The following is a 22,911-nucleotide window of genomic DNA, read 5'->3' on the forward strand; positions in this document are numbered from 1 at the left end:
CTGTTTACTCTGTGAACTTCATACGTTCCAGGAACTTCACTGCATATGACAATAAACAAACTCTTTTCGCCCACGATGTTGTGGCTGAGTTAATTAAACCAGTACTGAAAATCCCAACTAAACTAATTCACTTCTGCCTACAAGTTTCTCCATTTCACTGCACATTAACGTGCTGACCTAAAAGCTTCTGATATATCTCGACCATATCTGCCTCCACCACCACTCCTGGTAGCACATTCTAGGCACCCATCTCTGTGCAGTAAAAAACTTGCCCCCACACATCTCCTTCCAATTTATCCCCTATCACCTTAATGCCCTATAGTATTAGACATTTTGATCCTGGGTTGAAGATTCTGACTGTCTATCCCATTTCGGCCTCTCCGAATTTTATTAACTACATCCTTCAGCCTCTGCAACTCCACAGAAAACAACCCAAGTTTGTCCAAACTCCCGTATAGCTGGTGCCCTCTAAGCCAGGCAGCATCTTGGTGAATCTCTTCTGCAACTTCTTGAAAGCCCCCACCCCCTTCCTGTAATGGGGTGACCAGAACTGCACACAGAACTCCAAGTCCAGCCTAACCGAAGTGTTACCCAGCTGCAGTATGACTTCCCGAGTCTTACGCACGATGCCCCGACCGTGCCCACTCCCAAAATGGGGTTCCTCCTGCTAGAGCTTTGTACAACAATTTTGCGAAAAAGAGTGAGTGATGAGAGTTGGCTACCATTGTCGTAAATGTGCTATTGGACTGAAATCTCGCTGCCTGTTCCGGGACAGGAGTTGTATTATCTCCGGAGGCCGAAGAGAATGCGCTGTTGCGCCGGCTACCGGCGCAGGGTCGGGTCGCCGTCTTTTCCATTCCCTCCCCCGGCCGGACGAGAGGCGGAGAATGTGCTTCCCATTCTGGCTCAAACAGGAGGCGATTTTATTCTCTATTTTTCTTCCCCCGATGATAATTTCTTGGAAGAGGTTAGACTTTCTCTGTGTCTGCCTGTGCGCCAGGGAGCATGCCTCCTGTTCTCTGGAGAGACCAACATCCACGCACCGTCCGAGACAGAATTCGGCAACAGAATCGCCTGGGGAAATATAGCCCAGGGATTAACCGCTCCTACAGATTCCAACCCTTCAGAACTCATTAATAGACTATTTATAAATATAAAATACTCGCTTAATCGTTGTCATACATTTTAATGTCATCTTTAGGAAAATATTTTGCGCATAACTGCTTGTATGTGGATTTTAATTTCAAGGTATACCATCTGTTCTATTATACAGCAGTACTGGAATATAGACAGGTTACTAGTTTGTTTTATACCTGTTACTTGTGTGACTCATCTCGTTTCAAATCAATTACACACGCGGGAAATGATACACACAACAAGTTCTGCAGATGCTGAAGGTCCGAAGCAACAAAAAATGCTGCAGGAACTCGGCTGGTCAGGCAGCGTCCATGGAAATGAACCAGCAGCCGACGTTTTGGGCCGAGACGCTTCTTCGGGACGGGAAAGAAAGGGGGAAGAAAGCAGAATGAAGAGGAGGGGGTGGAGAAGGAGAAGCCAGGTGGGTGGAAAAGGTAAAGGGCTGGAGATGAAGGAGAAGAGAGTGGACCAGAGGAGAACAGGAAGGAGGGGGAGGTGATAGGCGCGTGAGAAGAGGTAAGAGGCTGAAGTGAGGTATAGAAGAAGCGGGAAGGGGGAATTAAAGGATATACATTAATTGTATAATTCCTTTAATATATACACAGCCAATTACTTTCATTATATAGCCTGTTTAGTTTTCATTGTGCATTTTCTATATAAACTCTGTGCACGTTCTATATGAACCAGCTACTTTTATTATACTGTATAGTCTGTTTAATATATGATTGTTCAATATACTGCATATAGTTCCATTACATATTATTACGATTTTATTATCTGGATTCATTACGTGGTTTCAATGCATAGTTAAATTATATAATGCCTTCTTATAGTTTCAATATATATAGATTGATTAAGTAGTTTCATTATATAGTTTATTCCATAGTTTTATTACACTCTGCTTTTACAGGACTGTGCAAAATTCTCAGACACATAAAAACATTGTAAAACGAAGATGCTTTCAAAAATAATGAAGTTACTAAATATTAAAATTTTATTATAAGGAGCTGAAAACAGTAAAATGAAACTAAATCAAATCAATATTTGCTGTGGCCACCCTTTGCCTTTTAAACTGCATCCATTCTCTTAGACACACTGTCGTGCAGTTTTTTAAGAAAATCGGCCGGTAGATTGTTCCAAACATCCTGGAGAACTTGCCTGTTTGGCTGTTTCACCGGCTTCTGTCTCTGCAGGTAATCCCAGACGGCCTCGATAAGTGTTGAGATCAGGGCTCTGTGGAGGCCTCGCCATCTGAAATCATATTTTAAAACTCCAGTGTGCCTAAAACTTTTGCACAGTTCTGTATATGCTTTCATGACTTGGCTGATTTCGAGTTTCATTATATGGTTTCATTAAACATTGTCATTCTACAGATCATTTATTTTACATATAATTGTACCTTTATATATAAAACAGCTACTTTCACTATTTAGCCTGCGTTTAATATATAAACCCAGTTAATATTCATTTTGTATAGAAACTAGTTACTTTCATCGTGTAGTCCGTATTTAAATTTTTTTTTAAATTTATATATGCAAAACTATTCTTTCTAACTCTTTTTATGGCTAACGTGGCATTCCATTGTACAGTAAAAGATCTGCTTTAAATTTAACTCAAAACCATCTCTCGCCCCTTCTTCCTTTAACCTCACTCTCCTTGTCAAACCTCTCGCTCTCTCTCCGTTTCCTCGTTCATTTCAATGTCAACAACTGTCCTCCACTTACAACGTTTTACATTTCTACAGTACACTGTTAAAGCTCGATGTTTTAAATCTTTAATTCCCTTCTGTGATTTTTTTATTTGTATCGATATAAAACGTACTTAGAGTTAAAATGTTTTTTTAATAAATGATATTATTTGTAAAATAAATTATACTGAAAGAATCTGACTGAAATATATACGTCCTGGTTTTTCATAAATATAAAAGTATTGTAGGGACAGCTAAGCGATTAAATGAAAATATATAATTAAAATATAACAATAGATAACATGAAATCATAACGCCAATTTATATGAATATAGAACTGCCTTTCAGCGTGCACTTGAAAAAAATACAAATAACATAAACATATAAACAAAATATCTTTCTATGGATTTGTAACTATACATTTGAATGAAATTAAACGTAACATCAACTTAGATATAAAATACATTTATGCAATGTTATTTCAAATATTTGAATAAAATGTTAATTAATATGAATATAAAATGCATTTATAATTGTTTAATTGATATACAAATACAAATTATATAGAATATCCTACATAATATATAATGTTTTCTGCAAGTTATATATGTGTATACATCTAATCAATAGTAGCAGTTTATGTAAATATTAGCGTTGTATGTAAAATTATTCCAAACACAGAGATTGTTCAATTCACTCAACACGTGGCCTTAGTTTTGAAAATTTTGAAGATGTGTAATTTGGAATAATTGAATTTATAAAACAATTTATTATATACATATACATTTAAAGGTGTATATTTATAAATTTATAAAACAGAATTATGACACTCACGGCATTAAAAATAAAACAAAATAACATGTTTGGATAATCATTCAAAGTTTAAATAACATGAATTTCTGGAGGCGCTGATTGTTGCGTGATGTAACAGTTACTTCTTTAATGGATTAACCCTCTTTCTCTTCAACTTTCGTAGACTGCTTCGCTTTGACCGGCATGGATTGTAACTGCGTCTCGGACCTGCTATTAACTCCCCCAATGCCGACTCTCTGGACGCCAGGTAGGGCTAACTTTGCTCGCGATGAAAAAGATACTCGGACTAGAGTGGGCGTGCGGAGATAGCCGAGCCTGTCGCTTGTCTTCTCAACTGGTTCGGAGAAAGCGAGAAGAGAGAGGAGAGAGAAAGATGAGAGGAAGAGAGAGAAGCGAAAGAGAAGAGAGTGAGAGATTAAAAGAGAGATTGAAAGTGGGAAACGTCAGTGTCCGTGAGGGGGAATGAGAAAGAGTTTGTATGAAAATTTAAGTATGGTGTTTCAGATATTTCTTTCATGTGTGTGCTGTGTAAATGTGTGTCTGTGTATGTCTGTGTGTGTGTGGCTGTGTGTGTGTGAATATGTGTGGGTGTGTGAATGTGTGTGTGTGTGTCTGTGTGTGCATGTCTGTGTGTCTGTGTGTGTGTGTGTGAATATGTGTGGCTGTGTGAATGTGTATGTGTGTGTGTGCGTGTCTGTGTGTGCGTGTCTGTGTATGTGTGTGTGAATGTGTGTGTGTGTCTGTGTATGTCTGTGTGTGAGAGTGAATGTGTGTGTGTCTGTGTGCATGTCTGTGTGTGTGAGTGTGTGTGAATGTGTGTGTCTGTGTGTGTCCGTGTGTGTCTGTGTGTGTGCCTGTGTATGTGTGTGTGTGTGAATGTGTGTGTATGTGTGTGTCTGTCTGTCTGTGTGTGAATGTGTGCGTGTGTGCGTGAATGTATGCCTGTGTCTGTGTTTTGATGTTTGTTCTGTGTGTGCGCGTGCAAATGTATGCCTGTGTCTGTGTTTTGATGTTAGTTGTGTGTGTGTGTGTGTGTGTGAGCGAGAGAGAAAGAGAGAGAGGAGAGTATGTGTATGAGTGTGTGTGTCTGTGTGTGTGTGTGCGCGCGCGCGAATGTATGCCTGTGTCTGTGTTTTGATGTTAGTTGTGTGTATGTGTGTGTGTGCGTGTGCGTGTGCGTGTGTGTGTGTGTGTGAGGAGAGTATGTGTATGAGTGTGTGTGTGTGCGCGAATGTATGCATGTGTCTGTGTTTTGATGTTTGTTGTGTGTGTGTATGCGTGTGTGAGAAAGAGAGAGAGAGGAGAGTATGTGTATGTGCAATAGAGAGGGGGGTGAGAGTGTGTGAGAGAGAGAGAGAGAATGAGAGTGAGGGTGACTGTATGTGAGGGATGAGAGTGGGTATTTGAGGGGGCAGGGAGTGAGAATGTTTGACAGCTGGTGACTCACAGTGTTATTGTCCGTCACCCCTGGAGCAAGGCTTTAGGAGTGGACAGGGGGAGGGTAGCTTCACACCGTGCACCAGGAGTGAACACTAGTGTTAAGAGCTGAGATGTCATCAGAACAGGGTGGAGAACAGTCCATCCTAGGCACTAACCTCACTATGAGTAAAAGTCAATGTGCAACTGTTCCCGAACTCTGACTGCAACCCTTACTCACACACTGCGAAAACAGTCAGTCCGGCTGACTGAGCACCTCTTTGACGCTCACTGGCTGTAAATCATCTACAGCCCAACAGGGTCAGCAGAATGTAAGAATGGACGTTCAGTGAGCACACTGTTTAATGCAAAGTTTGTGTACAGTCTATAACAGAGTCAATAACACTGACTGTAATGTTGTCCTCAATACGGTCTATGATTCAGAGACAATAATGTCCAAAGCACTGACTGTAGTAGTGACTTCAACACTATGAACTGATGGCAACACTGTCTTTAACAATGTACATAATACTATCTACAGTACTATTTAGAGTTCTATAAATAATACTGACCATAACACAGACAACAATACTATTTGTAACACTGTCTATCGTACGGTTTACAACAGTGACTATAACAATGATATGACAAGTACTGTGTATATAATAAGTGATTCCATTTGTAACACTGATTATAATACTGACTGAGAAACTTTCTGCTATAACTGTCTACAAACTGATGATAACACTATTACACGTACTATAACATCACTGTCAAAAACGCTAACGGCATAGCATCGAAAATTACACTAACTGATTATACTACTGTCTAAATGAGACTGATTACAAGACTGACTACAACTCTAACTACAGTCATGTTTATAATACTCTTTATAACACTGACTATAATACTGGCACTAACACTACCTACAACACTGATTATAATACAGGCTATAACAGTGATTACAAAACTGTCCCAAACATTGACTATAATGGATTATAAACATAGTCTACAACATGGATTATTACACTGTCTATAATGACTATACCACTGAGTGCAACATTGTCAAACACTGTCAGAAACCCTGTCAATAACGCTGTCTGTAACTCAGACTATATCACTGATAACTAAACTGACTATAAGATTGTCTATGCCATCTACAACACGGACTAAAATACCATCTAGAACGTTGTCTACTGTACCATCCACAGCACTGTCTACCATACTATCTGTCACACCATCAACTGCATCGTCTACAGTGCTATCTACAACACTGTCTACAGCACTATGTACAACACCATCTACAACACTGTCCACAACACCATCAACATGACTGTCTACAATGCCGTTTATTAATACCGTCTCCAACATTATCTACAGCACCATCTACACTATCTACAGAACCATCTACAATGGCAACTACAATGCCGTCTACAACACCACCTACAGTGCCATCTACACCACCTACAATGGCAACTACAGCACCATTTACAGTGCCATCTACAGCACCGTCTAGAACACAGTCCATAACACAGTCTCCAACACCATCAATAACACTACCTACAACACCATCTCCAACACTGTATACAGCACCATTGACAATATGTACAGCACTGTTTACAGCATCATCTACCAAACCGTCTAAAGCACCATCTAGAGCAAAATCAACATGGTCTGTAACACCATCAAAATGACTGCCTATAACACTGTCTACAGCACTGTCTGCCACTGGTTGCCGCACCATTTACCACACCACCTACTACACGGTCTACAGTTCCAACTATGGTACCGTCTGCAATGCTTTCTACAGCACTGTCTACACCATCCACAACATGGTCTATAACATCAACAAGATCTTCTACAATGCCGTGTCCAACATTGTCTACAGAACCATCAACAACACTGTCTACAATACTATCAACAAAACTGTCAACAACACTATCAGCAACATTGCCTACGGTCCCGTGTACAGAATTGTGTACACCATTTACAGCACTGTCTACAACATCTACAACACCAACAATAACACCATTTGCAACACCATTAACATCACCTACAACACTGTCTGCAACATTGTCTACAATACCATCTACAACATCGTTTACAGCAACAGACACCATCTACAATTCCATGTTCTGCACCATCAACCCTTTCTATAATACCATGTATAATGCCATTTACAACATCATTCACAACACCATTAACGTTTACAAAACCATCTACAGTACTGTACAATATCATCAATATCACCATCCACAGCACTGTCTAGAGCAGTCAATAACATAGTCAACAATATTGTCCACAACCCAGTCTACAACACCATCAACATGACTGTCAACAACATCATCTATAATACCATCTCCAAAATTATCTAAGCACCATCTACTTTGTTGCCTACAATGCCACGTACAGCACCAGCTACAGCACTGTCAACAACACTGTCAACATCATCCACACTACCATCCGTACCACTGCCTATAACACCATCAACATAACTGTCTACAACTCTGTCTATAATACCATCTCTAACATTATCTACAGCACTACTTACAAAGGCAGCTACGATGGTACTCACTAGAATTTTGAAGAATGCGTGGGGATCTCATTGAAACCTATCACATACTGGAAGGACTAGATAAGGTGGATGTGGGGAGGATTTCTCTGGTGGAGGTATCCAGAACTAGAGGACACAGCTTCAAAATTAAGGGGCGACCTTTAAGAACAGAAGTAAGGAGGATTTTTTTTAGCCAGAGAGTGGTGAATCTGTGGAATGCTCTGCCACAGACTGCAGTGGAGGCCAAGTCCATGGGTATATTTAAAGCAGAAGCTGATAGATTCCTGATTGGTTGGGGCATCAAGGGATATGGTGAGGGGGAGGAGTATGGGGGTTGAACGGAATCCAGGTTCAGCCATGATGAAATAACGGAGTGGATTTGATGGGCTGGTGCCCTAATTCTGCTCTATGTCTTATAGTACCAGCTGGCTGGTGATGTTGTGGCATCTGCACCGGACTTTGGAGTGAAGGCTCCCGAGTTCGAATCCTGCAGGCTCCTTTGCACGCTTTCCATCCATGCTGGGTTAAGCATCATGCTAGCAACTCGGCATCATAAAAATGAGAAAGCCTGCCAAAAAAAACGCCGTCACAACGGTGTCCCGATGACTCCACTCGGAGTTAAGGGCTTTCTTCTTTTTCTTCTCTTATAGTACCATCTACGACCTGTCCAGAGCACGGTCAACAACACCATCTATAGCATCATCAACAAAATCATCCACAATACTGTCCACAATAGGGTCTAATACATCATCAAAACAACCACCCACAGTACAGTCTGCAGCACTGTCCACAACACCATCAACATGACTATCTACAACAGTGTCTATAATACTGTCTCCGACATTGTCTACAGTACCATACGCAACACCAACAACATGACTATCTACAACAGTGTCTATAATACTGTCTCCGACATTGTCTACAGTACCATACGCAACACCAACAACATGACTATCTACAACAGTGTCTATAATACTGTCTCCGACATTGTCTACAGTACCATACGCAACACCATCAACATGACTATCTACAACAGTGTCTATAATACTGTCTCCGACATTGTCTACAGTACCATACGCAACACCAACAACATGACTATCTACAACAGTGTCTATAATACTGTCTCCGACATTGTCTACAGTACCATACGCAACACCAACAACATGACTATCTACAACAGTGTCTATAATACTGTCTCCGACATTGTCTACAGTACCATACGCAACACCATCAACATGACTATCTACAACAGTGTCTATAATACTGTCTCCGACATTGTCTACAGTACCATACGCAACACCATCAACATGACTATCTACAACAGTGTCTATAATACTGTCTCCGACATTGTCTACAGTACCATACGCAACACCATCAACATGACTATCTACAACAGTGTCTATAATACTGTCTCCGACATTGTCTACAGTACCATACGCAACACCAACAACATGACTATCTACAACAGTGTCTATAATACTGTCTCCGACATTGTCTACAGTACCATACGCAACACCAACAACATGACTATCTACAACAGTGTCTATAATACTGTCTCCGACATTGTCTACAGTACCATACGCAACACCAACAACATGACTATCTACAACAGTGTCTATAATACTGTCTCCGACATTGTCTACAGTACCATACACAACACCAACAACATGACTATCTACAACAGTGTCTATAATACTGTCTCCGACATTGTCTACAGTACCATACGCAACACCAACAACATGACTATCTACAACAGTGTCTATAATACTGTCTCCGACATTGTCTACAGTACCATACGCAACACCAACAACATGACTATCTACAACAGTGTCTATAATACTGTCTCCGACATTGTCTACAGTACCATACGCAACACCAACAACATGACTATCTACAACAGTGTCTATAATACTGTCTCCGACATTGTCTACAGTACCATACGCAACACCAACAACATGACTATCTACAACAGTGTCTATAATACTGTCTCCGACATTGTCTACAGTACCATACGCAACACCATCAACATGACTATCTACAACAGTGTCTATAATACTGTCTCCGACATTGTCTACAGTACCATACGCAACACCAACAACATGACTATCTACAACAGTGTCTATAATACTGTCTCCGACATTGTCTACAGTACCATACGCAACACCATCAACATGACTATCTACAACAGTGTCTATAATACTGTCTCCGACATTGTCTACAGTACCATACGCAACACCAACTGCATCATCTACAAAACCACCAACAACACAGTCAACAGTGCTGTCTACAGCACCACCAACGTCATCCACAACACTGTCTAAAGCACCATCTACAAAATAGTCTACAACACCATCTACTGCACTTTCTACAGCACCATCCACAGCTGTCTACATTAGCAATACTGTCTACAACATTGTCTAGAACACAGTCTATAGCACAGACTACAACACTGTCTACAATGCCATCCCCGACACTGTGTGCAGCACCATTTACAATATCTACAGCACTGTCTACCATACCATCTAGAGCACAGTTAACACCATCCACAATATTGTCAATAACACCATCAAAATGACTACCGATAGCACTGTCTACAGCATTGTCTACTGCTCAAGCTACTGCACCATCTACAGCACCATCTGCAATGCTATCTACAGCACTGTCTACACCATCCACAACACAGTCTACAACACCATCAACAAGACCTTCTACAACACTGTGTCCAACAATGTCTACAGCACCACCTAGAGCACCATGGTCTGTAACACCATCAAAACAACCAGCTACAACACTCTCCACTGCTCCAACTTCCACTTCATCCACACCACAAGGTCTAGAGTGCCATCTACAGCATCGTCTATTGCACCAACTATAGCATCACCTACAGCACAATCAACAACACCATCTACCACATCATCTACAGCACTGTTAACATCATTGTCCACAACAAGATCTATAACACCATCAAAATGATCACCTACAACACCATCTACAGCACTGTCTACAACACCTTCAAGGAAACTGTCAATAACACTGTCTACAGTGCTGTGTACAACACTGTCTTCAGCACCATTTACACCATCTACAATACTGTCTACAACACTATCAAGAACACCACCAACATCATCTGCAACACTAACAATAACACCAACACTGTCTACAAATCATAAACAATATCATCAAGAACACCATCTGCAACATCATCTACAATATCATCTACAGCAAATCTACACCATGTACAGTACCATTTACAAGACTGTTAATAACACCATCTAAAACATCGTCTATAACAATTATCTATCTATCTCCCGAAAATGCTGAATACAACACTGCTTACAACACTATGACACTGACTAGGACAGCATCTAGAACACTATCAATACACTATTTGTGACACTGTGTATAACATAAACTTTAAGGCTATCTACACCACTGACTACAACATGGTCTATAACACTGACTATAAAACTAACTACAACACTGAATATAAAACTATTTAAGTGACTGTAACACTGTTTTCATACCATCTATAACTCTAACTACATCATGCTTTGTAGCATTGACTATAACAGTCTATAACAGTGTATATAATACTCTGTCCACAACATTTCAGTTAACAGCAAATAAAACTCTGACTATAATCCTGACTACAGCAGTAACTCGATAAACAGTACCAATTCATCAATGGGATCAATCCACTTACAGTACCACTCCATCAACAATAACAATCAGTCAGTGGCTTCAGTACAATTCATCAATGGTATCACTCCATCATCCGGATTAGTGGATCAACAAATGTAATCCAACAACAGAGCTGCTTCAATGGTGGTACCAATAAATCAACAGTACCAGTTCACTGATTGATCCAAACCATCAACTAGATCTAATCCATCTACAATACTAATTCATCAACAGATACAATCCATCTATAGTACTAATCCATCAACAATACATATATGTCAATGGTAGCAATCTATCAATAGTATTAATTAATCATTTACCAATTTATCCACCAGAAGCATTAATCATTTATAGAGTAATCCATCAATGGTTCCTATTCATCAACATTTTGATGCTTTGTCGCTCCAATCCATAAACAGTACCAATTCATCAACAATCCAAACCAAAGTAATACCAATCCATCAATAGTACAAATTCGTCAACAGTACCAATCCACCAACAATATCAATCCATTAACAGTCCAATTCATAACAGTACTAGTTCAACATACCAATCCATCTACAGATCCAACAGTACCAGTTAACTAACAGTACTAATCCACCAACAGTACCAGTCCATCAACAGAAACTGTTCACCAACACATCCAATCCGTAAGAAGTACCAAATCCGTAATATTACCAAAACATCAACAGAACATGGTCACTGCCAGTACTAATTCATCTAAGAATCAGTTTACTGACTGTAACAATTTATCAACAGAACCAATTCACTCACCAATCCATTAACGAAACCAATCTGTTGTAACCAGTCATTTATCAATTAACTTTATCAATCCTTTGATAATTAGCAATCCATCTAAACTACTAACCCACTGACCACACCAATAGGTCAATGGTACCAATTCATTAATAATCTTAATCCATCAACAAAATGAATCCATTATCAGCATTAATCAATTAGTTGTATCCATTATTGACAGTACTAATCCATTCATGTTAACAGACCATTCATAGCAGCATTCCATTGACAATACTAATTCATCAACAGTTTCCCAGTACTCACTGAAAGTGATAATCTATTACTAGCCCCAAACCATTGCATTGACAGTAAAAATCTATTCTCAATATCTATTAACAGTGCTAATCCATTAATACATCATTGTAATGACAAATAATGCACTAAGCTACTTGGTAAATAATTAAATAGGCTTATTATCGTCACATCGCAAGTTACAGAGAATAGCTTTATTTTCCATGCCATCCATGCAGATCATTTCATCACATTAGTGCATTGAGGTAGTACAAGAGAAAACAATGCAGGAGGCAGAACAGAGTGTAACAGTTACAAAGAAAGTAAAGTGGACAGACAATGAGGAGCAAGGTAACAAGGGACAGTAGATAGTGAGGATGAAAATCCGTCTAATGAGGAACTGTTCAAAAGTTTTATCAGAGCAAGGGAGAAGCTGGTGGTACGTCCTTCCAGACTTTTGTATCTTCTCCCTAATGGAAGGGTGGAGAAGAGACAATATCCAGGGTGGGACAGAACTTTGGTGATGCTGGCTGCTTTACTAATGTATTGAGAAGTGTCCATGAAAAGGAGGCTGGTTTCCGTGATGTGCAGTTTCTTGTAGTCATGGATAGACCAATTGCCATACCAAGCCATATGCTCATTTAAATGCCCTAGTTCTCAATGTGGGATTTGAAACCACATTCCCTGAATCATTCTTCTAGACACCAGACCAGTAGCTATGACACTCTGGAAATCTTTGACGTAATCTGCATCTAAGAATGAATCTCAGTGTGTTGGGAGTTTCTCAGTCTGATCTCACTGGATAAAAGCCTCCACAATTTTCCTTTCATTGAATCACTACCCCCCCCCACCCCCACCTCTCTTACAGGCTTTGCATTTCCGGACTGGGCCTACAAGCCAGAGTCGAGCCCCGGGTCACGGCAGATCCAGCTCTGGCACTTCATTCTGGAGCTGTTGCAGAAGGAGGAGTACCACGACGTGATCGCCTGGCAGGGCGACTACGGCGAGTTTGTCATTAAGGACCCCGACGAGGTGGCCAAGCTGTGGGGCGTCCGCAAGTGCAAGCCCCACATGAACTACGACAAGCTGAGCCGGGCTCTTAGGTAACATCTCCACCAGCCCCTTAACTTCACCCTCCTTATCTGCAACTCTTTCCCTGTGAGCCCATCCTTCCCTGAGGGGCTTCTCATCTGGAAGCAGACCCTTCAGCCCAACGCATCCATGCCTACTGAGATGCCCATTTGCCTGAATTTGGCCAATATCGGTTACCTCTCCATATGCCTTTTAATGTCATTATATCTGCCTTAAACACTTCCTTGTTCAATGCACCCACCACCCTCTGTGTGATGAAGTTTTCCATTGTATTTCCTTTAAAATCTCTCCCTTTTCACCTTAAACCCTGTGCTCTCAGATCATCCCTTGGAAAAACACTGCACATTCACCCTATTCAAGTACCTCGTGATTTTACACACCTCCAAGGAGAAGGTATGGAAGCCCAAAGACACACTCTCAATATTTTAGGACAGCTCCTGCCCCTCCACCACCAGATTCTAAACAGTCCATGAACACAACCTTACTACTTTGCTCTCTTGTTGCACCACGTATTCATATATTTCTTATTGTAACTTATCGATATTGTCTCTATGTATTGCACTGTGCTGCTGTCACAAACAACGTGTATCACAGCATATGCCAGTAATAATAAATTGGATTCTGATTGTACAGTGATGTCTTACTCCTGTTCTCAGTGCCCTGACTGATGAAGGCCAGCCTGCAAACCACTTCTTCACCACCCTGTCTACCTGTGTCTCCACTTTCAGTTCTCACCTTTGGGGTCTTTCTCAGGGAGAGGGGCTCCCCAGAGCTTGGTCTTCTTGGATGTGGATGTCTCTTTGAGCAATGAAGAGACCACCTTCCCCAAGTAGAAAGGTACTCCCAAAATGACTCAGGGCTCCCAGAGGGGAACACAGCCCATGGGAGTCATTAGGAAGTTAAACCAAGGTAGACCTCCACAGTGAATGCAGAAATACTCAGTCCCTAAAGGTGGCATTACAGTCAGACAAGACACTTGGCACAATGCCCTTCATCTACAGGAGTTGAGCTTCATGTTCAGAATCAGGTTAATTATCAGTGACATACATCATGAAATTTGTTGTAAATAGCAGCATATAAATTACTATAAGTTATATAAAATAGTAAATAGCACAAAAGAGAAATAGCAAGATAATGCTTGTGGGGTAGGTAAAGATTACATTTGTTATGTGTATGTCAAAGCTCACAGTGAAATACATCATTTGCATTTAATGACCAACACAGTCTGAATATGAATTTGGAGCAGCTCTCAAGTGTCATTGTATCTTTCAGGGCCTACATAGCAAACCTCAAACTTAACAAATCTAACAAGTATGTCTTTGACTGTGGGTGGAAATCAAAACATCTGGAGGAAACCCATGTAGACATGGGGAGAACATACAAACTCCTTCAGATGACAGTGGGAATTCAAACCCCCATTACTGACCATTCAGAAATCTGATGGTGGAGAGGAAGAAGCAGGTCCTGAACCATTGAGTGTGGGTCCTCAGGCTCCAGTACCTCCTCCCCATCGGCAGAGATGAGAAGAGGTCTTGTCCCACATGATGAGCGTACTTAATGATGGATGCCCATTTGAAGAAGTCCTCGATGGTGGGGAGGCTTGTGCCCATGTTAGAGCTGGCTGAGTCTACAACCCTCTGCGGCCTCTTGCACTTCCATGCATTGGAGCCTCCATGCCAGATTGTCATGAAACCAGTCATAATCTTCTCCACAGTACATCTGTAGAAATTCGATAGCATCTTTGGTGGCATAACAAATCTCCTCAAACTCCAAATATAGAACTGCTGGCATGCCTTTGTCACTAATTCATCAATGTATTGGGCCCAAGATTGATCTTCCGAGATGTTGACACCCAGGAACTTGAAGATGCTCACCTTTTCCTCTGCTGACCCCTCCATGGGGACTGTCGTGTGTTCCCAACTTCCCCTTCCTGAAGGAGAGGTAGTGGGCTAGAAGCTGCCCTGGTGGTACGTGCTTTCAGGCTTTTGCATCTTCTGTTTGAGCAGAGAGGGGAAAATGCAGAATGTCCAGGGTCAGAGGGGTCTCTGATGATGTTAGCTGTTTTACTGAGGCAGCGAGAAGAGGAGAGGCTGGTTTCCATGATGGGCTGAGCTGTGTCCACTACTCTCTGCGGTTTCTTGTGGTCACGGGCAGAGCAGTTGCCGTACCGAGCTGTGATGCATCGGGACAGGATGCTTTTATGGTGTATCAGTGAAGGTCATTTGAACACTCAGGGTCACACTGAGTTACTGGAGGCTCTAAATTATTGTCAGAAGAGGTCCCAGAGCATCCTCTCAGAGACTCCGCATACCATTGCTGTGGACACCCTATCTGCCTCACCCTGAGGGTCCTACAGACTTGCTAAATCTCCCTGATTTACTTGGTGGGACCTTCTCTCACTCTGTCAGGCATCCCTCAGAGGCCTTCCAGGATGTGTGAGAGGGTGAGGTTTCTGTTTTTCCTCTGCCAATCTCTGTCCTGCTAATGGGGTCCTGGCTTTTCTCCAAGGGTCCCTGCAGCCACACTGTAGACCATCATCTACCAGTGGGTCAGAGGTAGTCTGTCTCAATACTGTAGGGAGGAGGTATATTCTTTGTTTCCCAAGGGTCTCCACGTCATTATGTATTTGACTGTCACTCCTGGTGTGCCTCATTCCCTCTGAGAGTCTTCTCTCCAAGAGTCTTGTTTCCTTCTGAAGATTTCTATCTCCCTGATAGGGTCTCTCCTTCCACCAACAACCTATCCCTCTTGCCAAGAATTTTCTCTGCTTCTGAAGGTCTCTATCTTCTTCTGAGGGCTTCTACTTTGCACTTGATGTCTCTTGTCTCCCTCCAAGACCTCTACTTGCTCTCTCCCTCCAACTTGCTGAGTGTCTCTTCTTCACTCTGAGGGTCACTTAACTCCTTCCAAAAGTCTCTATCTCCCTCCCTCCCTCCAAGGGTCATTGTTTCACTCCAAGTTTATCCCTTCCCCTTCTAAAGATCAAACCCTTCACCAACTTCATCTGAAGATCTCCATCTCCTCCTCAGGGGGTCTATCTCTCCACAGGTTTACATCTCCCTCTGAGGGTCTCTCTCACCTTTGGAGGACCTTTATCTCAAGAGGATCACTTCAAGGTGTCTCCCTTCCTCAAAGTGTCTCTGTCTTCCACGTCTCTATCTCACACTGAAGGTTTCTGTCTTCCCCTTAGGTCCTTTGTCCCTTTTACTCCCTCAGTCTGAGTCTCTTACTCTCGCTGAGGGTCTCAACTTGCTCCTGATGGTTCCTATCTCTCCATGAGGTTCCCTATTCCCCTCTGGTCATCTCCATTTCCCTCTGTGGGTATCTCCCTCCTTCCAAGGGTCTCCTGAAGGTCTCTCCTCTCTGTCACTCCAAGGGTAGCTTTCACCTCTTTAGGGTCTCTCCGTCCAAAATAATTTCTCTCCAAGGGTAACTATCGCCTGCTTCCCTCACTGTGTAGCCCCCTCCCTTTTAAGGGTTTCTCTGTCTCCTCCTCAAATGTACTTCCATCCCTCTAAGTGTCTCCCTCTTCCACCCTCTGAGGGTCTTACCCTTCTAGAGTCTCTAACACTCTCTAAGCATCTTCCCTTCCCAAGACTGTCTGCCATCTACAAGAGTATCCCCTAGGAGATCTCCTGCCTCCTTCACCCTTGGCTGCACTTAACCCCCATTGTCCACCTCTACAGGTATTACTACAACAAGCGCATCCTCCACAAGACCAAAGGCAAGAGGTTCACTTACAAGTTCAACTTCAGCAAGGTGATTCTGGTCAACTACCCCCTTCTGGAGATGGGACACTCCCAGCTTCTGCTCGCACCCAACCCATTCAGCAGCACCCAGGGTCCCGAATGCAGTGGCATCACTCCTGAGGTAAGAACCTGATCTTTCTGACCTCGACCGCTGTCCGGAATCACAGCATACCCTTTGCCCTGATCCAGCTCCACGGTCTCACCCTCTACCACCCTTTGACATTCTTCTCTTTTCATAAATTCAAGTGACATAATTAGGCCATTCGGCTCACCACGTCATCATTTATTGTTTCTGTGATGGGACAGTGTGGAGGGATCTTCACTCTGTGTCTGACCCCAGGAGTGTGTGATGGGACGGTGTGGAGGGAGATTCACTCTGTGTCTGAACCCGGCAGTGTGTGATGGGACAGTGTGGAGGGAGATTCACTCTGTGTCTGACCCCGGGAGTGTGTAATGGGACGGTGTGGAGGCAGTTTCACTCTGTGTCTGACCCCGGGAGTGTGTGATGGGACGGTGTGGAGGGAGATTCACTCTGTGTCTGACCCCAGGAGTGAGTGATGGGATGGTGTGGAGGGAGATTCACTCTGTGTCTGAACCTGGGAGTGTGTGATGGGACAGTGTGGAGGGAGCTTCACTCTGTGACTGACCCCAGGAGAGTGTGATGGGGCAATATGGAAGGAGCTTGACCTGTGTCCTGACTCTGACCTACTGCCTGTTTTGTTTTCACTAAGACAATCCAAAGTTTGTTGAATCCGCCCAGACTCCCTGATGCACGAGCTGGCGATCTGAGGAACCCGATCTTTGAACGAGCTGTCCCATCCACAGACAACGAGAAACATCGACTGGAGACCGGACTCGCTTTCCTCAGCTCAGGTAGCTGAAGTATGGATTGCAAGGGTCACATGGGTGGAGGTGTGGGAGGGGGAGAGGAGGAAGGATCGAGGAGTGAGGGGAGAGGAGAGAGAGGAGAAAGAGGAATGAGAGGAGGGGAGCGAAGGGAAAGTCCACAGGAGTTTCTCAGGAATGAAAGGGTCAACATATCAGGATGTTTGATGGCACAGAGCCTGCACTCGCTGGAGTTTAGAAAAATGAGGGGCTACCTCTTTGAACATTCAAAAACTGTAACGTCTGATAGAGTGAATCCAGAGATTATTATTTCCTACGTGGGGGAGGGGGAATCAAAGGAACAGCCTAATAGAGGGACATCCATCTACACAAAGATGTGGAGGAATTTCTATAGCCAGGGGGGTTTGGCGAATCTGTGGGATTCACCGATGGCAGTGGAGGCCGTCATTGGGAGAAAGCTGGACAGGGAAGATGAGTTAAAACAAATGAAGGCGAGAGTGAGAAAGAATTGCAGAGAGGAGGGGGAATGGGAGAGAGGGAGATTGAATGGGGGCTATAGCAAGAAAAAAGGGGTTGAAATGGTATATAGAATGATAAGGGATGAGAAAAAGGGAAGTGATAGAGAGAGGGAGAGATACAGAGAGGTGCGAGATGGGGGTAAAGAGTGACAGGCAATTATGGGACGGATAGGGGGTGAGATGGGGAAGGTGGAGAGCCAGGAAAGGGAGAGAAAGGGGGAGGAAGGGAGAGACGGGGAAAGGGGGAGACGGGAGAGAGACGGGGAAGGGGAGAGACGGTTCAAAGGGGGAGGGGGAGGGAGAGACGGGGAAAGGGGGAGAGTGCACGGGAATGGGTGGGGACGGACAGAGGGACAAGGAAGGGAGAACGAGAGAGAGGAGCGAGGGAGGAGGGGAACGTACGATGATGACCCAAGGGTGGGGACAGGAGGGGGTAACTGACCCGTGCCGCCGCACACCACCACTCACTCTGACTGCCCTTCTTCTCGGCAGGGACCCACTACTACTCCAAGCCTCCCGCTGTGCTGAGCGCCTACGGAAGAAGCGGCCACCTCTCCGAGTACCCCTGGGGTCTTCCCTCTTACCCTCCACCGCCCTTCAGCCTGTCTGCCTCCAAAGTGTCGCCCCTCTACCCTCCTCACTACTACCCGGGCACGCTGGCACACATCCCTGCCCAGGTCTCCCTCCTGCCTCCCTCTTCCTCCGCTTCCTCCTCCGACTCAGTGGCAGAGAGGGTCCCTCCGCCTCTGGGACCCTACCCCCGCCTCTCCCTCGGGCACAAGGGCTTTCCGCCCTGTCCGGTGATCCAGACGCTGAGGGCGGACCTGGCGCCGACCCCCAACTCGTCTTCGTCCTCCCACCAACCGCCCCAGCTCCCCACAGCCGCCTCGGCCCCCTCCTCCTCCGCGCCCTCGGGAAAGGGGGTGGGTTCTGCGGAGGGAGGGGCTCGGACGTGGGTCAAGTCGGAGACGGACTCGGAACTGGAAGTGACGGACCTCAGCGGCTCCGGCTCGGAGGGAGAGGGCGGAGTTGACCCCCGGCCGAGAGGGCGGGACTGGTGCGTCTCCTCCGCTCCCCTCGTTGGTCAGCTGGGGTCCCGTCCTCAGCCCACCCGGGACATTGCGGAAACTCTCCCTGTCGGGGTGGAGCTGCTCCGTGAATCCTAACCCCTCCGTTCCTTCGGCCTCTCGCCATCCTCCCCATCCCACCAGCGAGGTCGTGACAGCGGTGTTTGGGAGGGAGAGGGCAGGAGGAGGGAAAATGAAGGCGAGGGTCTCCAAGTCCTCGCCCGTTTATTCTGAGGCAGCCGCACCTGCAGAATTGCAGACCCAGAGTTTCCAAACGGGCGAGTTCTGAGACAAATGGTAACATCCGAGATCCTTTGAAATGTCCCTCATTCCGGCTTCCCTCGGTGGTGTGAGGAAGTTGTCCTGTGAATCTTTGATCTGAGCTGTCAATCGTCGGGGAAGAAGGGAGGGCAAGGGAGATAGAGGGAGGTTGGGGTGTCTCATGACCACTTTCGCTCTCTGGACTTTGGGGTTTACCTAGGGAAGCTCCAATTGAACAGAGGCGCCAGTGAGTCACCCCTCTTCTTCATTCCCGTCTCTTTGTACTCTGGACACACGGCACAGTCCTCTCTGGCTCACTTTCATCCCTTGCCTTGCCTCTCCTCTTCTCCCAGCTTGCACTCTCTCTATTACTGACCCCTCTTTTGCTGCACCTGTCTATTTCTCTGGTGCTCACCTTTACAGAATCTTCCTCTCTGTTGCCCCTTTTACAATCTCTCACTCTCTTAGTATGTCTCGCTCTATCCAACTCACTGTTGCCTCTTTTAACATCTCTCACTCACTCTCGGTATCTCTCTCTGACATTCTTACCTGTGTCACTGTCACTCTCTCTCTCTCTCTTACTCCCTCCTTACCTCATTCACTCTGTATCTTCATTTTTATCTCTGTCTTTCTCTATCTTGCTCTTTTTCTCTCTGCCCATCTCTTACTTCCCTCGCTCTTGATTAGCATCTCATCTTGTCTATATTTTCTTTTTCCGCTCTCTGTTGCACACGGTCTTTCTGTTCCCTCTCTCTATCTCTTGCTTCTCTCTGTTCCTTTCTCACTCACTCTTTCTGTCACTCTCTTTTCCTTCCTCTGTCAGTCACTGTTTCTCTGACTCTATTGTGCTTCCCTGATTGCCTGCTTTTCTCTATCACTCTCCCCACCTACTTCTGACTTTCCTCCATCTCTAGGTCTTTAATAATAATTAGTCCGAATTGTTCTTTCCCTCTCTCTTTGCATATCCTTCACCTCTTTCCTCTCTCCCTGTCTTAATTTCCATCTCTCTTGCTCTCTCATTCCTTCACCCCTCTCATTCACCTCTCTCACTCTCTCATTCTCCAAACTCTCACTCTTTCATTCCTTTGCCCCCTCTCTCTCACATTCCTTCACCTACCTCTCCCTCCCCTTCATTCTCTCTCTCTCCTCATTTGTTCATCCCCTGTCCCTCTCTCCCCATTCTCCATCTTTCTCTCATTCTTTCACCCTTTCTCCCTCGTAGACCATTTCCCTTTCCCTCTCACTCCTTCACCCTCATCTCTCTCTTGTTCCTTCACACCCTGTCCTTCTCTGCCCCATTTCTCTCTCTCTCCCTCTCTCCCTCACTCCCTCCCCTCCCTCGCTCCCTGTCTGTTCATTTCTCTCTGATTCCTGAACCACCCCTCTTAACGCACGGGTTTAGATCAGTTAGTTCTCCCTGGTGAACAGGTTCAGACTTTTACACCATCACACACTTCAAACCTGAAGCTAATAACTCCAGCAAGGGTTAAAACCGCCCAGCAGAAACAGACGCCTCATGCAACAGATATAAATAGTGCAACATGCAATCCTCCATTACAAAATTATAATTCGTGTCTGAGGCATTAGAACTACCAAAATAAAGAAACTTGCCAACGTTTAAGCTCTAAAATCATATTTAGTATTTGCAAAATTTAAAAATAATAGATTTTGTTGATCTTTTAAAAAATTAGTATTAAAATTATAAATTTCTTCTTGGCAGTGAAATAAAGAATCTTACCACTCATTAATTTGATTATAAAATTATAATTTTGAACATACAGAAGTAAAGAAACAGGACTGTGTGGAATCAATAGTTCCAATATAAAATTATAAATTTGAGCTTACTGCGTTAAAAATTGAGGGTTTTTTAGGGTAACAAATATTCCTTTTTTACAGATGCCCTTCAGTCAATTTTGTAAATCAGAAAATATATAATCTTTTGATATGGTAACTACACCTCCACAGCATTGTAATGAATGTCTGAAAACCACAAGTCTGATAAGGAAGGACAATTACTAAATACCTGTAATTCGTCTTCCTTATCAGACTGATGGCGTTCATGGAGAGAGAGAGAGGAATCTGGTTCTGTTATTTTAAAGAAGAAAAATATATATGCTAAACTGTTGAATTTAATATAATGGGAACTCGTTCACATGTAGGGAGCTTGTATCTAAGGCATGAGTTCATAACCCAGGGGAGGGGCTGTTACAGAACTTGCCAATTGGATTTTACATTTATAAATTTGTGCTTGCAATATTTTTAAAAAGTATATTGTTGATTACTAATTTAGTTTTAAAATTATGATTTATAATTTATAAAATTACAAATGATTATGAAATAAAGAATTTGTTAATTGTTAATTCAATTATAAAATTAAAACTCTATACTTACAAAGTAAAAATAAAAGCAGTCAAATAAAAGATCTTGCTATTATTTAGATTATAATATGATACATTTATATTTCCAAAAATAAAAAAAACAATAATAAGATAGATTGTCAAATTCAAGTTTGGTTATAAGTACCCCAGTTAATCAGTGTTCTCTTTTTGAACTGTTACATTGCATTCATCTAAGACAAAAGTTTCTAATTGTTCTCATCTGTAATCCAATATGTTTTCAGAAGAAGAACTAGGAGATGGAATATTTCTTGGGTTTTAAAGTTTCCCAATTCACTTATTCCCATGCAAAAAAAAAACAACAAGTTGTGGGCCAGGCAGCTTTTGTGGAGGGGAATGGGTGGTTGCTGTTTCAGGCTGAAGCCTGTTGTCATCTGGACCGAAAGAGTAGAGGAGATAGTCTGGATGAGGTGGTGAGGACGAGGGGTGGCGCAGGCAATAGGTGAGGAGGGATGATAGGCAGATGAAGCAGGGAGAGTTTAGATGATGACAAGTCAAAAATGTTAATAAAATTAATATGTCGTTTATTGTCATATACTGATATGTGCCCGTGTTCTGCTGCAATGAAAGACCCACTATCTCGGACCCACAGGATCACATAAAGTTAATAGAATTCTTTAAAGAAAGGACACAATCAGAACAAATCAAAGTCCATTGTGTGTAAA

General features: G+C 43.3%; 1 protein-coding gene across 1 annotated transcript; it reads left to right on the top strand.

Annotated features, from left to right (window-relative positions):
- The first annotated feature begins 3,695 nt into the window (after positions 1 to 3,695).
- On the top strand, positions 3,696 to 19,367 carry LOC132393264 (ETS domain-containing transcription factor ERF-like). Its single transcript, XM_059968285.1, has 3 exons — positions 3,696 to 3,884; positions 13,186 to 13,420; positions 17,096 to 19,367. Exons 1-3 carry the CDS (start codon positions 3,821 to 3,823, stop codon positions 17,289 to 17,291), a joined length of 495 nt encoding a protein of 164 aa, XP_059824268.1. The 5' UTR covers positions 3,696 to 3,820; the 3' UTR covers positions 17,292 to 19,367.
- The last annotated feature ends 3,544 nt before the right edge of the window (positions 19,368 to 22,911 follow it).

This window comes from Hypanus sabinus, chromosome 1 (assembly GCF_030144855.1).
Source record: "Hypanus sabinus isolate sHypSab1 chromosome 1, sHypSab1.hap1, whole genome shotgun sequence".
Lineage (NCBI taxonomy): Eukaryota > Metazoa > Chordata > Chondrichthyes > Myliobatiformes > Dasyatidae > Hypanus > Hypanus sabinus.

Coding starts and splice junctions, on each gene's coding strand:
- LOC132393264 (XM_059968285.1), top strand. CDS start 3,821: ATGGATTGTAACTGCGTCTCGGACCTGCTATTAACTCCCCCAATGCCG. Junction 3,885..13,185: donor GCCGACTCTCTGGACGCCAG/GTAGGGCTAACT, acceptor CCTCTCTTACAG/GCTTTGCATTTCCGGACTGG. Junction 13,421..17,095: donor AAGCTGAGCCGGGCTCTTAG/GTAACATCTCCA, acceptor CCACCTCTACAG/GTATTACTACAACAAGCGCA.